Raw genomic sequence first — 21,735 nt, forward strand, 5'->3', positions numbered from 1 at the left:
ATATATATACATATATACACTCTCTAGCTTTAGAGTCATTGTCATGTCTATTTTTTCTGCCGCTTTATCAGTGTGATCCGGTCTTCAGAGATTGTTTTATCTTACTGAATGCAAGTGCACAAAAAGGCTGAGGGCGCCAGAATCTGAAGCACCAGTCAGCGAAGCTTAAAAAACAGCATTATTTGAGATTATGGATACATGATTTTTTACTCTCTTTTTAGAGATCACCAATACTTTGACTTTTTAAAAAAAAGACAACTATGGCCAAATGTTTGTTTTGGCTTTAGTTCTCTTTTGGGTCACAGGATTACATTTACTGATGTCCTCTTGTGAGCCAAACGCAGCATATAGCAGTCTATTGCCCGCTATATGAGGACAGTGCAGAGCTGCGACGTAGGTGGAAAAGATCCACCCAGCTACCTGATTGATAGCTGGCCCTGCCTTTCTAGAGCCAGTGCCAGCTGAGCCTGCTCCTTCCCCTGTCTGTCCCTCCAATGAGCGCTGGAGGAACAGAGAGTGGGTGTGAAGAATCCCTGCAGTGAGAAGCTGTGAGCTGAGCGATCATCGGTTTGTGATCACTCAGCTCCCGAACTATGAGCCAGCGTGTATCAGCTGCAGTGTTGCATGCCAGCTCAAACTATTGGGAAGAGTACATTTTACTCCCTTGTTAGTTCTCTTTTAACCACTAAAGGCGGGTTCATGTATATACACGTCCTCCCCCTAAAGCGGTTATACCAAGAACACAGCCGCAGCCGTGTTCTTGGTACCGTTTTGGCTATTCAGGTACAATCGATCCATGTGTGCCCCCCCTCTGCCGCTGGCTACCCCGGGCTCCGCTTTCCCCATGTGGGCCATTTCTAACCACTGATCTCTCCTTCGATCAGTGGACCCGGAAGTGATGTGTATTACATGACTTCCGATGTCACTGTTTACATTCTCCGGCTTCTGGAGCCAAAAGAAGAACCTGGTGAAGCAGATTGTTGCTTCATTAGCTTCTTTGGGGTCCTTAGGTGACATTAGGGGTCTGAAAGACCCCTGATGTCTCCATAAAGAGGGCCTGCCACATCATATTTGCTATTTCGTAGGGGGCTTGTTAGCCACCTATGTGATAGCAATAAAGTTAAGTATAAAATAAATTAAAGTATCATATAAAAAAATTTACAAATTCAAAAGTTTTTTTTGAAAGTCCCCTGTCCCCTGTCCCCATGTACACCCACATACAAACGCAAACACGCGTCGGGTGTGCCTATGTGCAAATACAAAAATAGCGCCCCGCATGTTACATATCGCCACGATCGTCAAAGTGAGTTAAAATGTCACCTGTGGGAAATATTGGGTATTGTAGTTTTTTGCCGTTTCATGGGTGCATGCAATTTTAAGGCTTGACATTTTACCAAAAATTGGGTATTATATTCTGTTTTCTGTGTACTAAATTTTATTTTATCCTAAAAATACTGGTTTGATAAACATTTGCGGAAATACCGTGCAACATACAAAATTGCAACTAGCATTTTTTTTCTTCTACAGTGCCTCTGCTTTCAGAAAATATATAGTTGTTTTGTTTTAATATGTTTTATAGCCACAAATATGCTTTACAGCCACAAATTCTGATTTTTATCATGTGTGCACAAATAGTAAGAAATTGCATCGGACAGCAAGTGGTTACAAATGTTGTTCACTGTATAACTTTCTTATATTGCAAGCAAAAAGCACATTAGCATTCATTATATGTGGTGATAAATAAAATGTATAAGACAGGGGTGGACTAATTAATTTGGAATCTAGGAGTCATCAGGATTTTTTAGGAGCCAGCTCCATTGACAACAACTAGAGGAAACCTCAAATGTTAGGCCCAAGCTGTTATTTTTAAAGAGCATTGGTAACCTGGCTACTGGGATTTGTCCAGCCCTGGAAAAAGAAATATGCAGCATTAACTTGTTTTTATAACAGTACATTATACATGTATTCTTAATATATATTAAAATGATTTGCATTTGGTTATTTCCTGACTTTTGATACCAAAAAAAGGCTTTTGCTGGAAGCCTGTGAAGAGGGAGTATACATTATTTACAGTAATCAATGCTGGTGCCAACATTTCTATGCTGTATCTGTATTTCTCATTTTTATCTTTCTACTTAGTACATATACATCATGACACCTTACCGACTGCTGCAATCTTTCACCTGTGCTTGATCCCTGGCAATCACTCCTACTACTTTTCCACATTCCAGCTAGTCTGTAGAAAACTTTCATTTTGCACTTATTTTTTATTCTTGCTTAGGCCTCCTGGTTAATCCCTTGTGAATGTCTGCAGTGGTGATGTTATGATTATCTTCATGTTTTATAATCTTATTAATAAACTGTCTAGAGATTTGGAACTCTCCTTAATGCGGAATCACTAAATTTTCTCCATTTCCAGCTATCTTGTGTATATGTAACAGCTACACAGTTCTTGATTGTTTAAACAGCCACCAACAAGCAACACTACCCGAGAAGGGCTTAAAATAGGGATCTTATTGTTCCTACTAAAGCCCAACTGCAGTCAAATCTTTTTTTTTATGGATTGAGGAAGGATTAGAAACTGACTTTTTTTTTTTAATGCTGCTTGTGCCCCCCACTGGGTAGATTTTCTGTCCCAGTAAGAGTGTTTCAGTTTGTCATAAACGGGTGACAGGAAGTAGGGGAAAATCTCGCCAATAGGGGCACAAGCAGCATTAAAAAAAAGATCAAAGTTTTCTAACCCTTGTTATAAGTTTTAGCTGCAGGAAAGGCAGAGACCAAACAAGAAGTGAGTAAAAATTCCCTTTTGTACAGTTGTCACCGCAACAGGTGCCCCCATTGGAAGATTTCCCGTCTGGTTGTTTGATCACTGTACCATTTTTGATTTCCCTTTACATAGAGTGTAAACTTCAGTAGGGACACAAATATCAATAAAAACCTGACATAGGTTCTAACTGTTCTCTATTCTGTGCAAAACCAAACAAAAATAGGTTTTGCTATAGATACACTTTAATAAGCTCCCCTTACCTGCTGGCTTCCTCGGTTTTCCCAGTTTTAAGTATCTCATATATACCGTGTTTCCCCAAAAATAAGACCTACCCCGAAAGTAAGACCTAGTTCGGCTTTTACGGTACATAGAAAGCGCCAGCTGAAAACTACATTTCTCAGCAGGCAGCGGCATGGCCAGTGGGGTCGGAGTGAGGTCAGGGGAGGTGAGGGAACTTCTGACTGGTCCGTGCGACGAGGTGGCTCCCTGGACGGCATCAAAGAGGAGAGCTCTAGGACAGCTGCAGCCTTCAGGTACTGTGTGATACAGTACATTCCATATATCTGCTCTGTGTGACACCTCTGTGCCTCAGCCTCCACAGCATATTTTATCTCTATTATTTAAATTATGGTAGAAAAAAAGTATGTGGAGGGGTGGCTCAATGGGGGGAAAAAAATAAGACATGCCCCGAAAATAAGACCTAGTGTGTTTTTTGGGGGGGAAAAAATATAAGACAGTGTCTTATTTTCGGGGAAACACGGTATATGTAACTACGGCAGTGTTCCTGACTGTTGGGGGTATTTATACAACCACCAACAATTACCTCACCACCTAGAGATCCAGTGGTTGTGAGTGGTCGTACTGTGACTATACTGCATTCTCTGAATTCTGTATGTGTTGTGAATGGTAACACAATGAGGAATATTAATTCTTGAAAGAACTTCTGAGCAAATCAATTCTATTTTAATAACGTTTGCTTTGTGTTTTGATGTTTCCATTTTCTCCAGTTGCAGCTATCTTGTGTATATGTAACATATTTATTCCATAAAAATTGTTGGCTTGGATCTATATTTTTCAGGAGGCAGGGTTGTGAGCAATATTGAAGGCATGGAAATAATACTTAAAACTGGCTGTGCAGGTGTCCAGTGGTCATTGAACATCTTGAACCATCCAAGACTGACTGAGGAAACTAGCAGTACTACAAATTTGTGTTTTCCTTTTTTCCTTTATGACCATAATCCCTGAGATAATTTGTAGTCACAAGATGGCCGTAGATATGTCGAAATATATGAAATAATGTTTCTAACTGTACTCGCGGGTCAATAAATTTGAAATCTGTTTCTAAAGGGAAGATTCCTGCTGGTCATAATGTGTGCCTTTTCTTAGCTGGATATGTTTTACTGTATATATAGAATTTTAGCCCAGAGCAAAGAACAGCTGCAATTAATTTGGCACAATAAAGGGGCATTCTTTGACCAGCTGTGTGCGAGGGAAGAGACTCAGCCACATAAGGACCTGATAACTGCCAAGAGATGTAGGAGGAAAGATGTACAGTATATCCCTGACTAGGAGACATTCTTTCTGCTTGTGAATTTTTCAATACATTAAAATCTTTTGTAATATTAATTGGTGCCTAATATAAGAAATGTTACTAAAGTTGTCCTTTATATACACAATGTGGTCATCAGCTTGTGAACACATGACCACCATCACATCTACTACTATATGACCAAAGGTATGTGGACAGCCCTTCAAATCATTAGGTTCTGGTGTTTTAATTGAAAGGTCCTGCTAATGCTACAGTATACAAATACATTTTGGACAATTGTGTGCTTCCAGTCTTGTGGGAACAGCCTAATGACCCTTTTCTGTTACAGCACGCCTATGTCTGTGAACCCATTAGTCCAAAAAACACAAAAAAGGTCACAAGCACTCCAGCATGCAGAAAAGTCAATGTTTATTGACTGCAAAGGTGTCACATCATCAGAGCGACGTTTCGGAACAGCAAAGTCCCTTCCTCAGGCAAAACAGATAATGATTATTATTTGTATTTTTTGGACTTATTTTGCAGAGTTTGGTGTGGTCTGCACAGAACCCTGACCTCAACTCTATTAAACACCTTTGGGATTGTAGCGTTGATAGTGAGCCAGGTCTTGTCCAGCATCAGTACCTGACCTCCCAAATGCCCTTTTGACTGAATAGGCACAAGTTTCAGACATGTTCCAAATTGTTGTGGAAAGCCTACCTAGAAAAGTGGAGGCTGTTAAAGTCACAAGGAGGGGTGAGGGGCAGGATTACACCTCCATATTAATGTTCATGTTTTGTTATGACCTACAGTATAAAGACACTATAAGGCTGTATATAGTATAATGGACAAAGCTGAAGAACAAAGTGCCATACCTCATAACAGTCATATTTCTATTTAACAGAGTGGGATTAATGAAAAGGAAGTTTCAGCTGATTGCTGCACTTTGCCATTGTATTTACTTTCTTTCTTTCTTTGTATCTTGATTGATTTAGAATGACCAACATGATGACATGAACTTGCATGACATGGATATTTGCTTAGTTACTTGTTGTGACCTAGAATTTAAGGCTTTTTTATGTTATTTATTTATTTATTTCTTAGTGCTTTGTTTAGCTTGAGAAAGATGCACCGTGAGTGTTTATCAGCATCAACACATAACTTTTCAGATGTAAATTTTGGTTATTTGATAATTTAACAGAGTGTGCTTTCAGATTCTTATTCTAGCTGGTTAATTGCATTTATATATTGCAGAGACTTCCAGCAATCATCGCACCTTCCAGTCACTGGAGACCTGGATGAAGCCACACTACACCAGATGCACTTACCACGGTGTGGAATGAAAGATAATAGCGAAACAAAACGGCTGTTTAATAGACCACTTTATGTGAACCAGCGCAGGAAACGCTATGCAACAAAAAGTGAGTTATTACAAATATAACAAAAAGGATGATTGTATGGAACCTTCACATACATTCTGCTGCACTAAGCAATTGTTAGATAATATATTTGCTATTGTAAGCAAATGGAATGGGAGATATAATTTTATATATAATATATTAGGTAATCATTATTTGTAGTAAGTGGTTTAGCATTTGTATAGTTATGTGTACGAGTTTGTTTTACTTGTGCTTTAGCTCATAGTGTAAAAGTAGATGCTAAAAAAGATTCTCCCTGTTGTAGAAAAATAAACAGTTGCTCTGTGTAGCAATAACGAGTAATAATCCATAGTCTAGCATCTAAAAGTCCAGTTAAAATAATGTTCACTTAGTGTCAGTTCGATATATCTGGTGCATAGAAAATCTGTAATCACGCCTGCCAATACTTGTAAGTGATCATTAGGAAAACTGCTGTTATACCAAGATTTTTGCAACAGTTGAGATTTTTTTGTATCATTCTGAACCCTTATGGGAAGCTAATGGGGATCTTTACTCTTGCACCAAGAGGAAAAAAGAGCCTCTGTTTCAACACCCTACATGCCACTAACAATGTGGAGTTAAAGCTGGTGGATGAGCCCAGTGTAATTGTCACTATTATTAGTATTGATTGAAGTTCAGTACTGATGTTATGCTTAAGGGTTTCCAAATAGCCAATTTAATGGCGGACTGTATTGGAAACCATATGCTGTGCAATTTTAGGACAAACGTATTCTCATTTCATAGCCAAAGCACAATTAATGTTACCACCAATTAAATACCATTGCCTTCTGATACACAAGTCTCTACCGCCAATAAAGTATCTACTACTTGCCATACACCAGCCCCTGCCCCCAATTAACTACAGCTGCCTTGTCATACACAAACCCTTACTCCCAATTAAGAACAACTGCCTTGTAATAGCTAATCCCCTTTTCCCAATTGCTTTGTCATACGCAAGTCCTTACCACTAATTTTGTACCATTATTCTGTCATACACGAGCACCTGCTGCCAATAATTACCATTGCCTTGCCATGCACAAGATCCAATCCCAAAAGACATGACCATGCCTTGTCCCATGCAACCCACATAAGTGCCTATATGAGATACCCAAACTTCTATACCCAGTTAAGCACTTATCCCATGTCATACACAAGCTTCTACCCCCAGTTAATTACCATTGCCTTGTCATGTACAAGCTCACACTATCAGTTAAGTATCACTGCCTTGTCATTCACAAGCCTCTAAAGTACACCTGTCATGAAGGAATCATGGAGGCTGCCATTGATCACCATTCTTTCTGAAAATGATACATATGAGGGATTCTGGCACTTTGCTTACACTCATTTTGAACATGAATGTTTTAGGTATGTGACTCAAAACAACTAATGTCAGGCAACTAGCATTTATAGAAGAAGGCCAGCAATGACAGCCATTCTAATTCTTGACAATAATGACAGAGTCACTGTACGTACTTCTTATCAAATACAAGCTGCTAGCACAAGTTAGGTACCATCACCTTTTCATACCTAAGAACCTACCCCCAATTTAAGTACTATTCCCTTGTCGTACACAAGTACGCAGTGCCAGTTAAGTGTCACTTTATCATCTACAAGCCCCTATTATCAATTAAGTAGCATCACATTGTCATATGAAAAGACCCCACACCCTATTAACAAACACTTCCTTTCATGCAAAAATCCCTACCCAGTAAAGTATGTATGCCTTATGCTTTGCCAAACACAAGCTTCTACCCCTCATTAAGTAACCTAAACTAGCCATATTCAATGTGAAAAGGGGCTTCAAAAAGTGCTCTGACAAACGATGCTTTCAGTCTCCATATTCTGTCTTGTAAAAATGTGTAACAATGTGTCTTTTTGCAATGGGGCTGAAGTCTGGAGCTGCATATTTTCAAACCAGAAACCACAAATTGAGACACTACCCTACTGCAGTTCTATGTGGCCATTGTCCTTGGAGCAGTTCTGATAGAAAAGACCTTCATGGACTAGATCAAAAAAAAGCTCCACATTGCCATTTTCAGTGACCTTTTCGCCAGTTTCAACAATTCTTCATTTTTCCGTTTAGCTACTGTGTCCATGTAAAATGAGAAGCATAAAATCCAAAATTCAGACATTGTGACATCCTGACCTCCCCAGCCAAGTTTACACCACATTCCAGTAAGCTGAATAACACAGAGCTAATTAATTCACCAGTCTGCTCCAGAACATAAGAGCCTACACAAAGTTTCCTCCAATGAGTTATCCTTAAAATGTTTTTATAGATTCAGAATTGGTGTATGGCTATAGTAACTCATGGCAACCATGTTTCTTAATAAACTGACCTCCGAGCACCAGCATTTACTTTCACATACACTGTTAATTTCACTATAGGGTCAATTCACTAAGCTATACTGTGTAAGTTATTATTACTTTATTTATCCTTTAGTAGCAATGTGCACTCCTCTTTTCTCTGGGTCATGGGTGGTGACCACGGTAGCTTTCCCTGATTATATATAAATGAGCCTAAGATAGATTTAGGCTGTGATGCATACAGAGCACAGCCCAAAGTAGATTGTATCTCATTGTGAAGAAGAACAGAGGTGTTCTGTTATTGTGTGTTATGCGATGAATCCCATGTTTTTGTAGGTGTCAGTGTCTCTTTTATCAAGCAGTTAGGGTACACTCAATTAGGCACCCATTCATTTTAAACAGGCTGTCAACTCACCTCAATGGACACAAAAGTAGGAGCTGCACGATTTTTTAAAACACAAAGCACTGCAATTAGCATCTGTGTGTTCTGGTGTATTATAGCACAGTTGCAGTACGGCACACTATGGATGTGGATTGTGGTGTAATTGACAATAAATGGCAACGCACTGCAGCACACATACATGTGTTATGCACGTGGTGGAGTGAACAAGACCTCAGTCTCGTTTTACTTATCTACCTGTCATAGAAATGTGCAAGACATATTATCTACTTGGCAACACCCCAACATTCTTCTGCATTATAATTCCAGTTTTATTGTGGCAATAATTCACTAACTGGCAAACCAGATTTTCTATGGTATGCCAAATTCTTACTTATTCTCTTAAATGCTCTACAACACTTTGAGTTATGATAATAAGAAAGCGTTGGCATATTAAAGTTGAAGTTCACAATTTTTAAAATTTAGATACAGCACCAAACACATTAGTTAAGTGCAAAGGTTTGTGTCCCATCTCCTTCTTGTAAAAATCCTCCATTTCATGGCATCTTCATAGCCACCGAATATTGCCCTAAGCAACTATCTCCCAGTGCTGTATGGGTTAACAGCAGCTGCTGCTGCTAGCATGAAGAGTTACACCACTCACCCAACCCTTCATGCCCTCTCCACCATTCAGAGAACTTGTACTACGTTTCTCCCACAATGTATCATGTGCTGTGACTGGGCATTGGAGACCCTGTCATTCATCCACTCTTCCTCCATTCACAGAACACAATGCATTGTGGGAGAATAGTAGAAAACAAGTTCTTTGAATGGAGGAGAGGGCATGAAGGGGCGGGCGAGCCACACAACTCTTGACACTAGCAGCGTCTACTGTTAACCCATACGGCACCGGAAGATTGCCGCTCAGGGCAAAATCCAGTGGCTATGAAGGCGGCATGAAGGGAGGATCTTCACAAGTAGCATCAGCCTGCAGGAATTGGGAAACACACCTTCACATGTAACTAATGTGTTTTGTGCTGCATTCCCCCCCAAAAATAAAATGACTAAACTTCAGCTTTAAGACAGAAGTAAAATCAATAAAATAAATAATGGCTGGGAGGTAGGAATTTTTGACAGAATGGACATGCAAATTCTCTTTTGGCAAAAAATTCTATCTCTCTCCTCTGGTGATATTTTTGTCTGTGTACACTGTATGCGCATGCACTGTGCAGTATAGACACTCAACCCATTCATGGCATCACTAAGATGCCGTGAATGGGTTGAGTACCAGAGAGGATGTAATTCTTGTGCACAAATGCAAGTTATATCATCACTGGCCACCCAATGGCCAAAGGGGACTTCCGTGAAACTGAAATTATTGTTGGTGAAGGCAGCAGTGGGGGACAGCGCTGACGACCGAAGATGGATCCGACAGTGCTGGAGAAGGGCACATATGTAAGGAACATTTACAAAATGTTTTACTTCCACTTTAACATTTGTCATCTGGGCAGCTGGAAGTAATGAAGGACAATCTAAAGACAGAAATCCTATAGCTCTGTAGTTTGTAAAATGAAACAGATTGGCTTTAAACTGTTCCATCGACAGTTCACGGCTTTAAAAAGATTGAGGTGTTGTTGCGGGGTGATTCTAAGTGACCTAAGGATCAAATGTTAAAGCATTGATAATTAAAGGCCAGTTCCAAGTGGTGGTTTCCTATCTGTCATGCAGATGTAGCCCAACATTCAGATGGTGACAACATGTTGTAGCACACTGGGCATGAACAATGCTGCTGCCTGGGGCTATAAAAAACAATGAACAATTAAAACTGGATGGGCGAAGTGACAGTGTCTCTTTATGTAACATATGCTAGCAAAGTATTGAAATGTATCATGCTTCAGGCAAAAGAGTGGAGCAAAGAGTGTTGATCTAAACATTGAACTTATTAGAACATAATTACGTTCATGGAAAGTGTTTCTCATTTCTCTATTCAATCCCTGCTTCATTAGTCATTGCCCTAAAGGTCCACTACACAGACGGGGGGAGGGAGAGAATTTACTAAAACTAAATAATCTGTGTAGTAACCAATCAGTTTCTATGTTCAGCGTGTTAAGTTAAAGGGTTATTAAACCCTCCGGTGTTTTTGCATATATCTACTGCTGGTAAGCAGTAGATATATGCAAAAAGTGTTAAAAAAAAACATTTTCAGTCGGGAGACGAGGAGAGACACAAGGTAAATATATGGACGGCGTGCACCCGCATGCAGGCACCGTGGGACAATAAAAAATAACTCCAGGCAAAGGTGTCCTTAACCCGTGCAGTGGGGCTACCCCCACACTGCTAGGGTTAAGTGCTCGTTTTCTTTCAAGGTGCTAAAAAAGCATTGGAATGTTCCCGAAAGTGCCCTCCATAATGGAATGATGATTTATGGGTCCTTAAACCGCTGCAGCAGAGGGGGAGAGAGGCTCCAGGGACCGGTCTAAGAGCAAGCCGGCTCCTAGGATTGGGTGAATCTAAAAATTTTTTTACTTCCTAGACAAAAACGATCCCTTATCTTTTGCAGTACAGGGGTAGCCCCACTGCAAGGGTTAAGAAAAATTCTGCTATAAGTCTTAGTAAATTCCCATCAGTAACTATAGACTTTGGGCAAAGTTAAAAGTGTATATGCTTGTCCATTCTATTTTTTTTTTTTTTTAGGCTTTAAATTGAGTGGGGAAAGAGTAGACCTCCTGTTATTTACCGATTTCCCGATATCTGGGACTTTGGTTAGAGAAATCAACCTTCACTTCCTTCACTGGTGACAATGGTTTTACCAGATAGAAAGTGATTATAAATCTCCAACAGCAAAAAATGTTTTTTTTCCCCAGTAGAACAGGGGAAGGCTAGAACCCCTATCAACTTTGTATTGTTTTCTACATCATTGCTGTAGATTTTCCCTCACTTCCTGTCTGGTAAAACTGTTGTCACTAGGACAAAAGTGATGGGAAATCTCTGTAACGGAGCCTCTATCCAAACTTAAAAGAAAAGATGTGGCTGAACATATGCTTTAAACCCCACCCCTCTTAATGCAGCCACTCCCCCTGTGGAGGATCCTCCCCATCTGCAGTCAGTCTTGATATTCATTCTGACGTAGAGCTGAACTATAGGCAAACAGCTAATTACACAGATGAAATGTATATAAATAAAGGTGTGCAGTTCTACCTGCCAAATGGTTTGTATTTCTGTTCATCCATCCTGGGATTCACACAGCACAGTCCTGTCAAGCAAGCCACGAGATTTTAATTTTCTCTGCTGTGGCTAAGTAGCACTTAATTGTCCCTTTCCCAGCCTGTGACTAGACAGTAAAAGGACAGACAAAAGTATAATGAGTGCATCCATCTGTCACTCTGCTCTCTCCTTCTCTCACCCATGCTCCTTGCACTGCCGCACAACTGGTTGGCTCATTGAGTTGCTTCTCCTTCCCCCATGTGATAATGAATAAAGGGCTGCATTAATTTGTCTGAAGTTCAACTTTAATAAAGTTAATAAAGTGGTTTATAAATGCCTCATTGTTGAGAAACCTAAAACACCACTAGAGGTCCAAACAGCCAAGAAGACAAGGGAAAATCAATGAATAGGATTAGCTTTTAAATAAGAGAGGAGTAGTGATGTCTGGGCTCCATTGACCTTTCGGATTGGCCACCCCCTATATACCCCCTGCAGCTTGTGAACCAGGTTGCTAGGAATTTGAAATGCTTCTGTGTGTATTAATTATTCATTCTAATACCATAGCAATGTACAGACTCTGTTGTCTTTGCTACTTGATCAGTGCCTACAAACAAGTTGAAGCAGTTGAGGTTTAGAAGTCAGCTGATTATGCTACACTGGCTTTAAACCACCTGCTTTCATCACAGAATCATCTTGTCCAAACCTGAACAAAGCAAACCCCACGGCTTAGGCTGGGAACACTCAAAAATGCTGGGAATTTTATCAGAAGAGCTGAAAAGATTGCAGGGGTTTGAGTGATTAATGGCTACTAATCATCGGTGTGTGCAGAGGGATTCACAGATTGCACACTCTTAGTCTGAGTTTACTCAACCTAATGCTATGTTAGAATATTTGACAGGTAAATACAAGCCATGAATCTCTATTGTGTTGCCTGCCACTCTGACGTTCTTTCCTGGCTCTTGTGCAACAGACACTGTCACATAAATACTGAACTATATTAAAGTATTTAGTGGAGTTGGTTTACGAAAGGAGTTTAGATTGTTCAATTAGCTTGCATATGTTGGATGACTGAAGTGAACAGAGCTTTCCAGCATTCATCTTGGAAAGAGAACACTTCCTTTGCCGAGTGAACAGTCCCTTAGTACAGTATTTCTCAAAGTAAATGTAAAAAACGACATGTGGAGCATCCAGAATCCTTATCCTATCATAGATAGGAGTCTGGTATGGATTTTAAGGAACTCATTCCATACATCAGAAGCCCTCTTTACATTAGGTGCCTGTGCCCCCCTACTTTCACACCAGAAGCCCCTATTTTACCTTGGAAAGGCATGCCACTGCAAATCTTGAGGCACCCTGGTTGAAAAAACCTGCTTTAGTAAATCAGCCCCAATGTTGACTTTCAAGGGCCACTATTGAAAGCTAGATGTCTCACCAAGAGAAATGGGTGGTGGGGCACCTGCACATTCCCAAAGACTCATACTGTCAGAACCTATTGGAATAAATGCTTGTGGCACACATAGGGGTGAGGCTTCATTACCTTTTTCTATAGACAATAGAACAATTAGGGGTCTATTCACAAAGCTGCCGAGGGCAGCCGAGTGAATGACCGATCAGAAGTGAAGTGAGCCGAACACTGTTCGGCTATTCACTTCAGGCTGGTACGGCTGATTTCAGCCGTATATCGGCTGAAATCAGCCGTACATCGGCTTACTTCGTGTGGATTCGGATCACCCGAACATGCTCAGCATGTTCGGCTGACCCGAAGTGCAGAAGGAGTTCGACTCAGCCGATCCAACATCTGGATCGGCTGAGCTGAACCTCCGGCAGGCTTCTCACTGCTGTTCGGGCTATTCTGAAAGATCCCGAACAGCAGTGAGAGAATAGCCGAATGCCGCCGAGCGGCATTTGGCTCGGCTGTTCTGCTAGGCCGAAGCTACGGCCAGATCCTTCGGCAGCTTTGTGAATAGACCCCTTAGTTTCTTGCTGCAGAGCAATAGGTCCCTGCTTCCCCTCATTTCTCTTGACACTGCTTGGGCTGGGAATGAATAAGGTTTTGGTGTCTGAGTTCAGTTGCATATTGTGGATTATAAATCAGCATTTCAAGTTGAACAGTTGTTGAATGGGGAGCCCAAAAGATGTTAAAGCATCAGGGCTTTGTAATCTTGGCAAAAAATAAATACTAAAACAACTACTACTTTTTGTTGGACTTGCATATGACTTGACAGGCAGCGCCACTTCCTTTCCTTTATACCAGTGTTTAAAATAAGTGATCATTATGCAGCAGGCTCTGGTTAACTAGATATCTGTACACATTAGACTTACAGAAAAGCAGTTGTTAAAGTATAAGAGACAGATGGATTTGGATCCAAAATATGTCCCTTTAAAAAGGAGAATTCTGAAATATGTGATACATATGTTATAGGATCAGGTTTGTGGAAAGGCCTTCTTTACCTGGCCATAGGTGGCAGCAGATTGCTCCATGTTTGACTTATCATCGTCTTTTATATTTAGGCCCTATTCATATGGAGACTTATGCCACGTTCTTGGACTCTTGCAGCAAGAACGAACTGATTTCTGTGACAAGAATCGCAAGTGTCTCAAATGGGACACATTTATCCTGCATCCTGGGGCAATCAGATGTCCTAAACTGCATGTAATTGTACTATTACATGCAGACTGCTGCTGAGTAGTGATGGTCCCAACAGACCTGAGTTCAGTTCGAGTTCGAACTTTAGGACATGGAAAACGGTTAAACTCGAACTTCGAGCTTAATGAAACTCTATGGGACCAGAACTCAGAAAATCAAATGTCCCCATTTTGAAGGCTTATATGCAAGTTACTGGCCATAGAAAAGGTGTCGGGATTCTGCGGTGCCCAGAGCCCTGATAGTTTGTGTGTTCGCCAAACACACGAACTATCGATGTTTGAGTCGAACTGTTGCTTGACTCGAACATCGAGATCATCCCTACTGCTGAGATGCAGCCGCTGTCACCCTGTCATTAACTTTAATGGGTACAGCAGCCACATCTGAATTTACCCACCTGGGATTCCTGCTACAAGAATCATTAGGTTCTTGCCGCATGAATCCCAGAGTGCCCCGGGTGAATGTAGCCTTAAAGTACACCTGTCATGAGAGAAGTACAGAAGAACAACACCTCTCGGATAGGATTATGAACATCTCTAGTGCCCAGAACATTTGCACTGGTCCTTTATAGTGTGTATATTGTTACAATGTGTAAATATGCATGTAAGAGATGAGAATATTATTACCAATATTATTCATACATAAATGTACAACTAATATGCTTACAGGGAAAACCAGCCTACTCCTCCCATAGATACAAGCCTACTACGCCTAATTGTAACCACGAATGTGGCCACCAGTCCAATTACTTTCCCTTCTCTCGCACCACTACACAATACATCTCTTATATGACAGGATGTGTACTGCATGCCTGATTAACAGCTAACTAAAGCCACTTAAAAGCTTCAGAAGTGCAGTACACGTGACATGTCAGTTTGCAGACGCAAGTAGATGCCTGTTTAAGTTTCCCAGAACTTGCATGCATTGTTACATGTAGAAAAGCCCTCATTTACCTTCATAATTACGTCATTTGGGCCAACAACACACACACCACAGATCATTAATACAGCAGAAATTAGCAGATGCTGTGTGCACACAAGTGCATCCCTGTGTCATCTGAAGTGTGATGTAGTCGTGACCCCTTCTTTGTGTGCCTTACAACCATGTCGTGTTATCCTTTGTAAAGACACAGTTCTGCATCAGTGTGCAATGGGCCGTCTTCCCATAGAGGGCTAAGGAAGCCTCAGGGTTTTCCTTTGGTTTTTTTTCGCTTCAGCTAGTATATTAACAAATGAATAGAATTGTTGTGTAGCCTCTAGCATGGCTCACATATGTGACTCTACGGACCTGGATATGACAAGACCAGTAATACTATATGTGCCTTTTGATTGCACTGCTTTTTCTTGGAATTAGCATATTTATTGAGCAACCTAAGATTATATGCATTTAGTACAGTGATCTGTAAAAACATATTGTAACCTTTTTATTCAGAGGGAAAATGTTAGCTATTATCAAGTGTTAGCTAAGAGATGTTCTGCACTGTGAGTCATATGTACTATAACAAATCATTAACAGGGCAAGCATTTCCTTTGTTGCTTAAGTGTATATAAGGTTTGCCTGGTAAGGAATGCAGACTATAGGTGTCTGCAGGTAATGATACGCCAGATGAGGAATGACAAACTGTCTCAATATGATAGTGAGTCACGGAGTCTTGTGATGCAACTCCATAATCTAAGGTTGGTTCTGGGGCTAAACACATCGAAATCTATCTTAAACGTTCATTAAAAAAATTCTCAATAGCCACAAAGAACAGTATTCCACTTTGTGTGCACCATATGCCTTTCCCAACCCAGTTATTACCTTGTAACAAGAGCAGTGACATAATTGTGCTATAAATGGCCTTTTACCAACCGGTACAGGCTCCCTGCAGAAACCTACAGGAGGGGCAGATAAAAGACAAGTCACCCTGAACAAGGAGAGAGAGAGCAGCAGTGACTGGTCCTTATCACAGGAAGCTCCTGAACAGAGCCAAAGTAACATGCTATATTACTTCACAGATCTGGGAGAAAAACACAAGGCACAAGCTTTACATGCTTCTTGTATTTAGGCAATATTTGCTTTAACAACACAACGACATAGGCAGGCTGGCAATTGATGTTTCCTGAGGCAAAATGTAGACAATCCATTATTTGAGATGTGCCTTACTAACCCTTCCTAAGTACTTATTGCACGACTTGACTATATCAGTCCTGTCAAGTCTTGTCTCTTTCAAGTTGCACACCGGGGTGTTATTTTTACTTCATCAGTGCAATGATGGTGATTATGATTTTCAGAGATAAATAAGGGTATGAACAGTCAAAGAACTAGCATCATCAACAGAAGGATAGGAAGGGGACCTAGGAAAACTCTTCTACACTACATGACTTATCATGCCTTTTTTATGAGTTTATTACCTGCAGTGTATCCTGTTATGACATCCATATCTTCATCTGTTTGCCTGCTAGGCAGCTAAATACAGATAGGGGAATTTATCGAAACTGGAGCAGACAAAATCTGGAGCAGCTGTGCATGGCAACCAATCAACTTCTATCTTACATTTTCAAATCTCAACTGAACAAACTGAAGAGAGAAGCTAATTGGTTGCTGCTTCAGATTTGGTCTTCTCCAGTTTTGATAAATTCCTTTTACAGCATTTCATGGAGAAAATTCTACAGTATTTTAAGTTTTAATAGTTTTCACAAAGCCAAGTTAAAAATAAACCTGTGCCGATTATGCACAGTATTTACAAATTGTGAATAATCAGTAAAAGTACTTTTAAAAAAGCACTGGGGCTTAACCACATAGCGTCATTGTTTGTTATGGGGGCATGCCTTTGTCTTGGCAACCAATGACACTGTGCTATGTGGTTGCTAGGACACAGAGGGTGGTTTGGCAGGGGGGTGAACTGGCCAAATAGTTCGACCAACTGCGAACAGTTTGGGTTCGGTTCAAACTCATGGTCAACCCAAACCTGAAGCTCATACCTACTAAAAAAGGTTAGAAGTGGCTTGTTTTAAAGCTTTTTTACTCCTTGTTAAGAATATGTAAGTACAGGAATGCTAATGGGGGGTACACCCAGCCCTCCCATACCAGGCATGGGCTCCATCGGGTCAGCAGGGGCGCCTGGGCTCTGTTTGAAAGCAGATAGGGGAGCTCGGACTCCTCCCCTGCAGCTGTCATGGTGTTTAAGGTATATGCTGCTGTATACAGGTCCACCTAACTTGCTGCCTGAGCCTCTAGTGATTGCCTACCACACTGGTGCTTGAGATGCACCAGTGAGTTAGGCTGTTACTAGCCTGTCACCATGGTGCGGTGGAAAAAAGTAGTGCATGTGCAAAAAAGGGGTGCCATTCATTCCCAATGCACTTTGAGATGGACATGTGTTTCAGCACACTAATGTGTGGTGCTATGCCAAAGGTTGAAAGAATATTCAGACCTGTATTTTTTGGCAGTAATCCACAACGTATGCCCATCTCAATGATTGGCAGTGCATCGCACCAATGCATGTAATGTTCATTGTTAAGTGTTGCAGTAAAGTGTATAATAATGCTTGTCTTCAGTTCCCTGTCAGGTGGGCTGTACGGGGCACCATGATTTCTAATGGTGGCCCTGTGTAAATAGCTCAATATTCATAGTCTGCATCATTCCTAAAGGGTAGAAGAAAGGAACATGGAGGTTTTTCTCACAGAAAGCAGATTTTTCCTAACCTGGTTTGATAATGAATGTAGGAATCTTGATAATTGCTACAGACAGGGTCTCCACTTTTACATTCATTTGATAGGATTATAGGATTATATTGTAGAGTATATGAAGTTTTCACAAACTGCCTTTATTGATTAGAACCTCTATAACTTAATTTTATCATAAACAGAATTCATCTATAATAACCCAGATGATAATACCTAAAAATTCCTCTTTATAATGTGCTTAATTAATGTTCTAGCTCGGTTAATAAGGTATCAATGTGCTGTTCAGGAGCACTGAATAGAATGCCTAGGCGCCCATTCACACTTGCATGGGTGTTACAGTGCATGATCATGTATGGGCATTTTTGTGTGTCGCATATAGAGCCCCATATTAATGGCCTGTCCTACGTGCGACAAAGAATTGACCGTACTTTTATTTTTCAGAATGCTTAATGTGTTTGTGTTTTCCGTTCCAGGTAAATGGTACAAACATCAACTCACCTATCAGATAGTGAACTGGCCATGGTACCTGTCTCAGCATCAGGTGAGGCAGGCAGTTAAAGCAGCTTTTGAGATGTGGAGTAATGTGTCCTCGCTGACCTTCTCCGAGGTAGTAGGAGGCCCAGGGAACATTCGTCTGGCGTTCTTCGATGGAGAGCACAATGATGGAGCTAGACATGCATTTGATGGACCAGGTGCAGAATTATTCACTCTTGTAAACTTTGTTACTAAAACACTGATATACCAATCTAGTATATCAGATTTCCCACTGCAGGTACACAGGGGTTTTCAGGTTTTCAGTGCAGGCTCTTTTAGAACTAAGTGTCTCCCTACATCCACTGTTCTTCCACCTTCTGGATGTATTTTGTCAGTTTTGATCAACAATGTAATCAAACTCATAAACTGTATCGTGCAGACCTATTAAATCATGTGCAAAATGCAGGGTTTGTATACATTGACAGTTGCAGCATGCTATATGCTTGCATTTAAGACCAGTTCCATCACTGCTGCTTCAGATCTACATTTGACCTGTTTCTGACTTGCATTTTCCTCCTTCTACACCACACAAGCTACTTTTACATTCCCATTTATTTTAGGAGGGATAAAAAGGGTTCAGATGCAAGCAAACGCTCATGTACCAACCCGTTTTGCTGTATAATGCATTTACAATGCAACATACTTGGCTGATAACCTGTGTGGATGGACGCCAGATAAAATGCAGAATGCAATTAAATATTACTATGTCTATATTTAATATAAAACAGAAGTCGAAATAGTTCTAACCAATTACTTTAATTCAAAGTACATAAGGTTGTGTGATGTCTTAAATTGTTTATAAGTACTGTTTACAAGTGGAACTAAAGTATAGCAATGTAGTATGCATCACCCCACAGCTGTGTAGCCCATTGAAAACAAAACTATCCATCAGAAATCATTCATGGCACATTTAAAATGATTGTCTGGTTGCCCTCTGTTGTGTGACCGGTGCAGATTTGGGTCCTGTAGTTCATTGCAGAAATTCATCCAATGTATACTAAAATGTACATGAAAGGAAAGTCTTTTTAAGGTTTTGACTGCTCTTAAAACGCCCCTGTGCCCCGACTATGAACAATTAATTTTTTGCATACTCTTAAGCAATAAAAGAGCTATACAACAAGGCCAACAGGCTGCCAAGATTCTGCTATCAATACAAATTACCTGATTTTAGTGCCTTTGTTGTGGACCTTGAAGATGATTTTTATCCACAATCCTGTAGTGGTAAATGGGGGCTTGTTTTAAAGTACTGTAAATGCCTATTTAGAATATGGAAATACTTAAATGTGCATAGTCTAGGCACAAGTTCAATTTATATAACCTTTCTAAAACACTTTTGCATGCATAGTTATTGTCATATTTGTCTGGCTAATTGAGTGAGGTATGAACACATTTTGGCAGTAGTATAATTTAGTTTCTCTGCCTTTATACCATTCATAATAAATATGCAGAGAAGACGTACTCATTGTTGCATGGCAGGCAGTGAGACGCTTCTTATACCAATTTTTCACAGTCTATTTCCCTATCCAAACACAGAAGGCTGTAAGAAATGAAGTGGGTCTTTAGAAAAAACCTTTTAGTCTGGATAGAGTGTCAAAGGGTCCAAAAATCTTCTTTTTTTTTTAATTTCTGTATTTTTCTCTCTTGAGGAGATTCCTCCCCATTCTTGTTGTGTTACAGGGACAGAAAGAGAGCAAAAATTCTCCACCCAGAATACAAACAGAAATAAAATCACTTTTCAGTGGGGGAGGGACGTGTTAAAACCTCTATCAGGATTTTAATTAGGTTTGTGTCTTGGGAGGGGGGATTCTTCTCACTTTCTGAGTAATCAAGGCAGTTTTATAAAAATGTACAGAGGTTCTAAACCTTACACACTTTATGCAAAACCAAAAAAGGATTAAAGGTCAATTGCACTTTAGATGGATGGGAAGCTCTGTGAAAATATTGTACTTTTGGTACAGTTGTCATTTAATTAATCCCCCCACTTCCCGTACTGAGTGCATGTTGGTAAAATACTAACCTCCGTCCTCATTTCTGAGATCTTTTTGATAATGTGACATTGCTTTTTCCTCTGGACTGACTGATCTGTGTCTTCCGGCAGGTGGTGCTCTGGCTCATGCCTTTTTTCCAAGAAGAGGAGAAGCTCACTTTGACAATGCTGAACACTGGTCATTGAATGGGAAGGGCAGAAATCTTTTTGTTGTCCTGGCACATGAAATTGGGCACACACTTGGGCTTCAGCATTCACCCTTCAAAAATGCCCTTATGTCTCCATACTACAAGAAACTAGGCAGAGAATATCTGCTGAATTTTGATGATATCTTTGCCATTCAAAATCTCTATGGTAATTTTCTTTGTAATGGGTACATGTCTGATGTGGATCGTGCTGCTCATAAAGAAACTTGATTGGCAGTTATGACTTTTACAGTAATATATACTACCTGCTGCACATAAATCCTCACTAGAATATAAAACATAATTCAGATATTTCCCAGATTATGCAATACCACATTTACTCTAATTCTCTATTGAATAAACATTGTCATATTTCATTCCTACAAGTAAAAAGCTTCCAATTTTCTGCCCATGCAACAAAAAGGAAATACTGTTGGTGGCTAGTGAGATTGATAGTGTTTTTAGACTCAAAAACAAGTTACATCAATTCTTGTAAAATGTAACATTTAGGGTTGGGTGACACCAGCCTCGTTGGGTGTGTTGGACAGCATTGCCAAACACATTCCCAATGCAAGGACAAATCAAAAAGCTTTGCTTTGTATAAGGCCTGTTGGCACCAATGTGCTGCATTGGTTTGCATTGCAATAAAACGATGCAGTCATTATTTTATTGCACTGCATTGCAGTGCGCAAATAAAATAAAGAGCACTGCAATTCTTTATAGCAACACATCACAGTGCATGCCATGTTATGTGCTATGCGATGCTGCAGGATGTAATTTGGTTATTATGCTGCTTCATTTCTTTGTTACATTAAGGGTCTATTTGAACTATTGCATATGCACTAAGGCCTTGTTCACACCATCCTCAGTGCGTTCCGGCCCGATTGCGGCCGGCTCAGTTTGTTGTGGCGTGTGAGCAGGGCCAGATTTACTCTCTCTGCTGCCCCAAGGCCAGGTTCCTCGATGCGTCCCCCTACCTGCAGGCTGCATACAAGTGAACTCGGCGACATCATCGAGATCACTTGAACAAAACAAGCGGCGGGTACCCCACTGTACGTTCAGCCCTGCAGGCTAAATGTAGAAAACAACTACAGGAATCCCACACCCCTGCTGCCCC

At 40.4% G+C, this 21,735-nt stretch overlaps 1 protein-coding gene across 1 annotated transcript in view; it reads left to right on the forward strand.

Moving 5' to 3' along the window:
• MMP28 (matrix metallopeptidase 28) overlaps window positions 1-21,735 on the forward strand; it is a 48,607-nt gene that overhangs the window by 16,011 nt on the left and 10,861 nt on the right. The window contains exons 3-5 of the mRNA XM_018561456.1: window positions 5,547-5,713; window positions 18,386-18,604; window positions 20,545-20,787. Of these exons, the coding sequence (XP_018416958.1) occupies window positions 5,547-5,713; window positions 18,386-18,604; window positions 20,545-20,787 (629 nt within the window). The remainder of the gene's footprint in view (window positions 1-5,546; window positions 5,714-18,385; window positions 18,605-20,544; window positions 20,788-21,735) is intronic.

The sequence above is a fragment of the Nanorana parkeri genome, unplaced genomic scaffold (genome assembly GCF_000935625.1).
Source record: "Nanorana parkeri isolate BGI_ZX_2015 unplaced genomic scaffold, ASM93562v1 scaffold525, whole genome shotgun sequence".
Classification (NCBI taxonomy): domain Eukaryota; kingdom Metazoa; phylum Chordata; class Amphibia; order Anura; family Dicroglossidae; genus Nanorana; species Nanorana parkeri.